Consider the following 9,062-nt stretch of genomic DNA (forward strand, 5'->3'; position numbering starts at 1 on the left):
TACCCCCTCCCCTATTAGTCTGTGAGCCCCTTGAGGGCAGGCAGCTGAGTCCTGTTTACACGCCCAGCACCTAGCAGGGCCCCAGGCTCATGTACGAATTTATGAATTCAACAAATTATTTACTGAGCACTGCCTGGTGCTGCGGCTCTGTCCTAGACACTGGAGATCAACCAGGAACCAGCAATAACAAAAATCGCTGTCTTGTGGGCTTTACATTCTAGCCGGAGGGAGACAGACAAAATATAGAATGTGTTAGCTGGTGATACCTGTTAGGTGGAGAGTAAAGCAGGAAAGGAGGATCAGGGCGCAGGGGGTGGTGGTTTCAATTTTGAATAGAAGAAGGGAGAAATTCTCATGAAGCAGCTGACCTTTGATGCAGGCCCTGAAGGAAGTGAGGGACCCCTGTGGCTCTCCGGAGAAAAGCACATTCCAGGCAGAGGGAAAGAGAGTGCAAAGGCCCTGAGGCAGGAATGTGCCTGGTGTTTCCTGCTTGAGGGAGAGCAAGGAGGTCAGCATGATTCAGTGAGGTCAGCAAGGAGAAGAGATGAGAGTTCAGAAAGGGAACAGGTGGGGCAGGTCTTGTAGGCCCCTAAAGGCCAGTGTGAGATGCCTTTGGAGGTTTGGGGCAGAGGAGTGACAGGGCTTGATTTAGGTTTTATGGCGTCACCCTGGCTGCTGTGCTGGGAATAGACTGTAGGAGTGGGTGGTGGATGCAGATCTCCCCCTTCAACGGAGGACTCGCTGCCCAGCTGTGCGGAGTCTGGCCAGCTGACAGCCTCTAGGTCTGCTTCAGCTGTGCAGGTGGCCAGGCTCTGCTTGGGGTGGCCCCAGGCAATGGCTGAGCCAAGCATGGTCAAGGGTCCAGCCATTTCCATCCGGTGTGGGATTCCTCTCACCGACCATCTTTGTCTAATGGACACAGAGCTCCCACGAACGGGTCTTGTCGCTCGGTCCTGCTTCCTCCCCTTGCCACTCACAGGTGTTCCTCCCCAGCATGCCCTCTGCACTCCTCTCTTTTGCAGCATCTGCTTCCCAGAGTAGGAGCAGGAAGCAGGGAGATTATTGCAGTGAACCAGGTGAGAGATGATGCGGGTGTCTCAGCTCGGACTGCTGTAAAAATACCACAGGCTGGGTGGCTTGAACAACAGAACTTTATTTCTCATAGTCCCGGGGGCTGGAAGTCCAAGATCAGGGTGCCAGCCTGGTTGGGCTCTTGGTGAAGGCCCTTTTCCTGGTTTATATCGGGCTGTCTTCTGAGTATGTTTTCACATGGCAGAGAGAGAAAGACCATCCCCCTCGCGTCTCTTCTCATAAGAGCACAAATCCATCCTCCTGACCCCACTTCCCAAAGGCCCCACCTTTTAATAACATCACACTGGAAGTTAGCATTTCAACATATGAATTCTGGGGGAGACACAAACCTTTAGTCCCTACCAAGGGGCTTGGATCAGGGTGATGAATACAAAATAATCTATTTGCCTTGGGCTGCAGGGTGGCTGTCACATCATGCAGTAGATGTGGACTCGGAAGTGTGTATATGAAATCTAAATCATAATCATAAGCACTATTGAAGGAGGCTTGCAGTGAATCCTCACGTGATGGGGGGAAGAGGAGGTAGAGGTGTGTACCCTCATTAGAGAAGGCCAGGGGACATGAGACGTGCGCTGGGGACTCTGCATGGTGAACAGTAGCTCAGTACATGCTGGATGGAAAGCGTGAGAGGCACTGCTGGGGACAACTCTCAGGCCAAATGTGGGACGCTTAGGGCTGGAATATTCCCTCGTCTGTGGTCCTGGCCCGCAGCCTGGAGAAGTGGGACCAGGACTGGAGGCTCAGTCCATGCTGGGATAGCTGATGTTGTTCTCTGGTTGCTCTGACCTCAAAGCCATCCTTATCCAGGCAGTGGGAACCGTCCTGGAAGATGCTGGAATGCAAGACAGCAAATAGGTAGAGATCACCCCTCCCTGGGACCTTGGCAACCATCCACTCCAAGCTGGGACTGACACACGAGATGGCCTGGGCAGCAGGCAGAGACTTTCCTAAGCATGGTTGTGCCTGGATATTTACTGGATACGTTAGCGCTAAACTAACATGTTATGACACTGTATCCTTTTATCTCTACAACAATCCTAGGAGTGGATACTGTCCTGAGTGCTGGGCTGAATATGTTCCTTTTGCCCCTCAGATCTGCTCTGTGCCCTGGGAGGCTGACCCGTACTGACTGCCTCAATAGGCTTCTGTGCCCTCTGGTTTCTGGTTGTGTTGGGTCAGTGGGAGCCTCTGGCAGGTGAGTAGGAGATGGTAGAGTGAAGTCATGGTATTTATTTGATTGCTGTGGTTAGATGCATCCTGGCAGCCTTTGTGTGGCAACCCGTCCATTGCTACCCTGGTACTAGCCCCAGGGTACCTTTTATGGGTTTCCTTAATCATGCCTATACCTTCAAAAACAGTCCCTCAAGGAAACTCTTTGAAGTTCCTTGGTTTGAATGTGCCATCTGTTTCCTGTTGAGACGCTGACTGATAAAATTCCCATTGTACTGATGACAAGACTGAGGTTCTGAAAGCCCGCCCAAGGTGCAGCATGGTGAAGCTGTGGTCATGAAGTGGTTAAGCTGTGATTTAACCTGGGAGGTGAGTGTCAGCCCAGCCCGGGCCCTTTAAACTTGGCTGGCTTATGCACGCCAGTAACGACCACACGTGAGAGCAAAGGTGAACCCCAGCCTGTCCTGTCGACACAATGACCCGTCCTTTCCCTGCCTGCATTGGCTCTTGGCTCACTGCCTCCTGGATTTCTGGCTCCTGGCCTTGGCTTTGATAGATACTAAAGGTTCCTCTGGGTGAGTATAGCCTTGCACCCCCTTTTGCTTTCCATCCTGTCCTGGCTTGGATGTTGGTGTTCCCGAAATTTCAGGTCATCCCACAGTGCTGGGAGCGGGGCTGGGATCCACCTGGGGCTGGTTAGTGCAGGAGCTGAGCGTGTCTGTCTCCCCCAGGCTCTGACCTCCTTGGGCTCAGGTCCTATTCCCCTGTGCGGTCCTCGTGTCTGCCAGGGGCCTGGGGTGGAGAAAATGCTCAGGGACAATGGAAGGAGCTGGATAGTGCTTGGGTGAGGCTGGGGCTTCATGCCTTTCGAGGAGCCTCTATTGAGCATACAGGAGTGAGAGTATGAATAACAGGGATTTTGTGTACACAGGGTGGGGATGCACGTTGTGGATGGCGGTGACGGGGTTACAAAGGAGGAAGGAGTGTGGTTTGTCTGCAACCAGAGGGCTGTGACTGTGTGTGCTCAGGGCAGGGCCTCACTATGAAGGGCCAGCGGTGCTGTTGTAGAGGGAGCACAGCGCCCTCTTGTGACCACATCTACAATCACAGCATGTATATCTGTAGGTTCCGCCCCAGATCCCTCCTGGGTCAACCCCAGCCCCAGCCTAAATTCAGCTCCAGCCATGGAGCATTCTCCCCTTCTGAGGGGCTACCTTCTCTGCCCTCAGGGTCTTGTGGGTGAGAGTGTGCGAGAAAAGAAGAGAGTCAACCTGTATAAAAGACAGCCTTTATTGATTTCAAATAAATTGCCTTGGGGATGTTCCTATCAGCACATCCACCTCAAGTCCCTGAGAGTAGGGTCTGAAAGGCTGGCAACAGACTGAGTACACTTGTGGGAGGAAGATGGGAGCAAAGCTGCCTGAGGGTGGAGGAATAAGATGGGAGGGGGGGTTCCCAAAGGGCAGTGGTGACCCAGAGGATCTCTGGGTGTCTCGAGCCGGGGTTGGTGTCACCAGAGCCTCCGCCTTCTCTTCCCAGGCTCACTCTCAGCCTCCAGACCTCCACTGCTGGGAGGATACTTCCTTTCCATCCCAGGAATCTGGGTGCTTCTCCCGAAGGAGTGAAGATTCCCTTTGGTCTGGTACATCTCACCAGACCCAGGGCAAGCATCTTTCTTTTTGTGGCCTCCAGGCCCCTGCACCTGCTTTTGTCTGCTAGGAAGCACTTCTCACCTCTCTTAAACACTCCTCCCTCAGGGAAGCCTCTCCTGATCATCCCCTCCTGGCTTAGGTGAAGCCCAGCAGAGTCCTCTAAGTGTCCCCTTGCAGGCAGTAGTTAATTCGCTTGTCTTTCTCCCAGGAGGGCTGCCAGTGGGCCTGTGGTGTGACCTATGACCTATACCAGATAGACAGCACAGTACCCAGCGCTCAAAAAAATCTGCTCAAGGTGAAATTGAATAGCGTAGTGAATTCAGAGTGGGGCCCCGCAGCACCGGGAGGACAGCTCCACCGGCACAATACCTCCCTGCCTGTCCCCAGGGGCAGCCCCACGATCGCTCCCCAGCCCGTGGTCAGATGGGGGTCATGTTGGGTGCCGAAGCACATAGCTTGTCGTCGCCAGAATCCGGGCCCAACTCCCCGGCCTCCACCAGCTTGTGGTGGCAGCGGCAGGTGGAGGCCCGGCTGGCGGAGGACGGGGGGCCGCGGCCCCGGGGGCCGCTCTTTCTGGGAAGGCTTCGCACGACCCTGTGGAAGACGAGGTAGCAGATCTCACAGAAGGTGAGCACGATGCAGACGGCGGAGGCGCCCACCATGAAGTAGGTGAAGAGCTTCTTCTCGGTGGGCCGGGCGATGTAGCAGTCCACGATGTTGGGGCAGGGGGCCACGTTGGCGCACTGGACCAGGCGGGGCATGCTGAAGCCGTACCAGAGAGTGTGCAGCAGGTAGAGGAAGAGGAATTCGATGAGGAGCTTGAAGATGAGGCTGAACAAGTAGGTCCACCAGAGGCCGCCGTGCTTCTTGCCCGCGTTGTCGTACAGCTTGGCGCACTGGTCGCCGTGTTTCTGGCGGTGCCGCCGCTCCCGCTCCTCGCGGTAGGCCACGTGCAGGATGACCAGCAGGGACGGGCACGTGACGAAGATGAGCTGCAGGGCCCAGAGGCGGATGTTGGAGATGGGGAAGAACTCGTCGTAGCAGACGTTGGTGCAGCCCGGCTGCTTGGTGTTGCAGTCGAAGTCCTTCTGCTCGTCCCCCCACACGCGCTCCGCAGCCACCACGTACACCAGCACGCGGAAGACGAACACCACCGACAGCCAGATGCGGCCGAAGGCTGTGGAGTACTTGTTCACCCCGCTCAGCAGGGCCTGGAGCGTCTTCCAGTCCATGGTGCCTGGTGGGGGCGCTGGGGGCCGTGCCCGCCTGACAGGATGGGAAAACCGGTCTGAGAACGAGTAGATGCCATTTATAGAGCATTTACTATGTGCCAGGCGCTGTTCTGAGTTCTCTATGTGAATGGATTCGTTTGATCATCCCAACGACCCTATGAGATCAGGACTGTTATTCTTCCTAAGCTACAGAGAGGAAACAGGCACAGAGAGGCTAAGTAACCTGCCCAAAGTCACAGAGCTATATGCCGGAAGGAAGGGAATGTGCATTTGCTGATAATAACAGTTATTATTTATTGAGCATTTACAATGAGCCAGGCAAGGAGCTAAATACTTTATGTGCTGGATCTCATTTAATCCTTATAAGGACCTTGTGAGGTAGACACTATTATGCTTCTCATTGACAGATGAAGAAACTGATAATCAAATGAGAAAATGATTGCAAAGCACTCAGTACACAGTAAGTGCTCAATAAATGCTGGCTATCCATTGTGAAATCTAGAGTGGTCAAGTCACTCATTTAAAACTAGAATTGAATTCAAGGCTGGGCTGTCCACCGCCTCCTCTCCATTTCTCTGCTGGATGCCTGCGCCAGACCAGGTTCTCAAAACTTACCTCGTTGATGCCTCGCTATCATGCTGTGAAGTTGGGGTGATGAACCCCAGATAGGAAACTGGGGCTTGGAGAGGGGAAATAATCTCCCCAAGGTCCCACAGGCAGTGGGTGGTGAAGTTGGGAGACCAATTCAGGTTGGGGGGCGTGCATGGAGAGGGTAATGGTCTGGTTCCTGGGGACACCAGATCCAGGAAAAATCTAGGGACACCCCCCTTCCCTGTGCCAGAACCTGGGGGAGCCCCAGACACACCAGCAATCCGGGATGCCGGAGCTTTGTGGGGGGGAGTCATGCTTTGTTCAGGTCCCCAGATCACACATCTTCCTCCCAGTCCTGGAATGACTCAGAGGGTGTGGACAGGTGGGTCTGCCTGAGTGCACCTAGTGTCTACATGCTGCAAAGGGTGTTGGGAGCATGTGCCTCTCCGTGTGTACGTGTGGGCTTGTGTGCACACGTGAGTGCTCCTGGAGCTGCTCTGTGACTCTGAGCATGCATGCTGACTGAGGGTCCACCCCTGCATCACCACTTCTCACCCCTCCACCGCCACCCCCTGCTCCAAACCGCAATCACCCTTGCTGGTATTATGACCAAAGCCTCCTGGCTGGCCTTCAAGTGTCTGCTCCTGTGCCCGCAGAGTCCATTAAATTGAATCATGTCACTCCCTTGTTTAAAACTTTCTACTAGCTTCTCATTACACTTAGAATAAAACCCCAGGTTCTACATTCTCACCCTACTCTCCTACACTCTCCACCTGCCTCTCTGCTCGGGCCGCAATGGGGGCCTCTGGGGCTTTGTAATTATTCCTGCTGCCTAGAATGCTCTTCCTCCAGAAACTTGCATGGCTGCATCCTTCTCATTACTGAGGCCTCTGCTAAAATATCCTCTTCTTAGAGGCCACCCTAGATTACCCTGGATCTGGAAGCCCCTGCCCTCCCCATCACTCTGCTCCTGTCCCCTTTATTTTCTTCCCAGAATTTAATTACCAGTGGGAATTAAAGTATTTGTTTAGGGCTTCCCTGCTGGCACAGTGGTTGAGAATCTGCCTGCCAATGCAGCGGACACGGGTTCGAGCCCTGGTCTGGGAAGATCCCACATGCCGCGGAGCAACTGGGCCCGTGAGCCACAATTACTGAGCCTGCGCGTCTGGAGCCTGTGCTCCGCAACAAGAGAGACCGTGACAGTGAGAGGCCTGCGCACCGTGATGAAGAGTGGCCCCCGCTCGCCGCAACTAGAGAAATCCCTCGCACAGAGACAAAGACCCAACACAGCCATAAATAAATAAATAAAATTTTTAAAAAAAGTATTTGTTTAATCCTCTACCTCTGCATTTTCATGAACTTCTGTTTCACAAGGGCGATTATTTTATATGCGCTGGCAGCAGCATACAGTAACATACTTAGAATAAAAAAAAAGTGTCTCCCTCAACTCTGCTCCTTCTAAGACCTGTCCTTTGGGGAGGGGCGGTGGGATGTGTACTGAGTGTGGAGTCACATCTGGATTCAAGCCTCAGCTCTACCCCTTCTACCTGGGTGACTTCCAAGTTTTCCTAATCTCTTTGACCTTCTTTCCTTATCTCTAAAGGGAAATAATTCCTACTTTCTTGAGCTGTGGTAAGAGTCGTAAAAGACCATTCCCTCCCCAGCCTGCCACTCCCCTGGCGAGAGTTCAAGAAGACTGAAGTGGAGGTTGGAACCCTGTCTGCCAGCCCAGAAGGAGAGGGGCCCTGACAGGTGCTTCCACCTGAGCCTTCTCAGGGCGGCCCACCTGGGGGCTGCCCCCTCCTGGGCCCCCACCTTCCACCTTCTAGTCCTGTCTGCCCAGTCCTGCCTAACACACCCTAGGGACGCGACTCACCGGCAAAGAATTTCCCTCCAAGCCCGGGCCCGGGACTGGTGGAGCCGGTTCTGGTCCCCTTTGCGGTCCCCCAGCAGCAGCTCCCAGCTATCCGCTTTTCCCCTGCCCGGGGACCAAGGCGCGCCCAGCTTTCGCCGCCACTCCACAGTGCCGGCCGGCCCCCTCCTCGGGGCAGAACTCCCCTCCCCTCTCCACCCCCCACCCCAGCCGTCCCCAGCACCAAGTTTCCATCCATTCCAGGCAGCTTGGGAGCCTGCCGACGGGGGAGGGGGTTGTCCGGGAACCTTCAGCAGCTGGAGCCCCCTCCCCGCCCAGAACCGAGGGGTGAGAAGGCAGGTGGGGAGTGGGGTGGGGCTAGTTCCCTCGACCTCCTCTCCCATCCCCTCACCTGCCAGTCTCAGCCTGGCCCGAAGGCAGGATCAAGCCCCCTCCTCGCCCGGGGTCGCTGGGAAGCGCTCAGCGGCCGTGGGCGCGGGGTGGGGAGGCGCCCCGCACTCACCAGCAGCGGCGCGGCCAGCGGGGGGCCGGGACCCCGCGTCCTCGAGGCCCGCAGCGGAGGCGAGCGGGGCCGGAACCGCGTCTCTGCAGTGGCGGCGAGGCGCGGGGCGGCAGGCACAGCCGGGGGCGGCGTGGAGGAGGGAGGGTCAGGGGAGGAGCTCGGGAGCCGCCCACCGCAGAGGGTCGGGTTTTAGTCCCGATGCTGTCACTCGTTCCCCCGGCAACCTTCTCCCGGGCTTGACGCCCGTCGGAGCCTCGGCTTCTTCTTCATGTGTGAAACGGGGGCATCTGTGGCCCTGGGCAGGGCTGTGGCAAAGGGTCCGATGAGATTTGGAGCGTGAAGCGCTCTGAACTGTTAAGCGTCAAGTGGTCCCCGGACGGACTGCAATCGGGACTCGCCCACGTGCGTTACCACGGGTACTGTGTCCGCGCCCTGCGGGTCACGGTCCCCGCCTGGCGCTGGGTCTCGACCACTCCCGGAGGCTGCCCTCCCCGCGTAGGTGCGTGGCTCAGGCTCCGCGTCCTGGAATGGGCATGGGCACTTTGGAGAACCAGGGTGGGGGGCAGACCCTGTGCCCGCAGCAGGAAGGGGCACTGCGCCTGGAAAGGAGATGGGGGGATCCTTTGTCCCGGGGTGAGGGCCGGATGGGGGGAGGCAGTTGCCTGGAGTTACTGCAGGGGGCAAATCCCGTGTGCGGTGTGGGGCGGGGGTAAGAGAGAGGTGAGGGAGCGGAGCCTTCGCTTTAGACCCCCTGCGGAGGGAGGCGGGGCCTGCGGCTGGGCTGGGCTGGGCTGGGCTGGGCTGGGCTCTGGGGACAAGGGTCTTATTTACTAGTGTGCCATGACTAGGAACGTAATGAGAGCCCCGGGGCCTCAGCCTGGTCGGGGAACCCCCAGTGTTTCCGGCCTTCCCGGGAGTCCCGGGATTTTAGTCACCAAAGGGCCTGAGCA

General features: G+C 56.4%; 1 protein-coding gene across 5 annotated transcripts; it reads right to left on the bottom strand.

Annotated features, from left to right (window-relative positions):
• Positions 1 to 3,534: 3,534 nt before the first annotated feature.
• Positions 3,535 to 8,262, bottom strand: GJB3 (gap junction protein beta 3). 5 transcript variants are annotated; one of them, XM_082363580.1, is made up of 3 exons: positions 8,113 to 8,262; positions 7,614 to 7,715; positions 3,535 to 5,180 (listed from the first exon to the last, which is right to left on the bottom strand). In XM_082363580.1, the coding sequence occupies exon 3, from the start codon at positions 5,144 to 5,146 to the stop codon at positions 4,334 to 4,336; it is 813 nt and encodes a 270-aa protein (XP_082219706.1). In that variant the 5' UTR covers positions 5,147 to 5,180; positions 7,614 to 7,715; positions 8,113 to 8,262; the 3' UTR covers positions 3,535 to 4,333. The 5 variants fall into 5 exon arrangements, with proteins under 5 accessions (XP_082219706.1, XP_082219702.1, XP_082219703.1 ...); XM_082363576.1 differs by lacking the exon at positions 7,614 to 7,715 and having other exon boundaries at positions 8,113 to 8,237; XM_082363577.1 differs by lacking the exon at positions 7,614 to 7,715 and having other exon boundaries at positions 3,535 to 5,332; positions 8,113 to 8,226.
• Positions 8,263 to 9,062: the final 800 nt, after the last annotated feature.

Source organism: Balaenoptera borealis (genome assembly GCF_965194805.1).
Source record: "Balaenoptera borealis genome assembly, chromosome: 1".
NCBI lineage: Eukaryota > Metazoa > Chordata > Mammalia > Artiodactyla > Balaenopteridae > Balaenoptera > Balaenoptera borealis.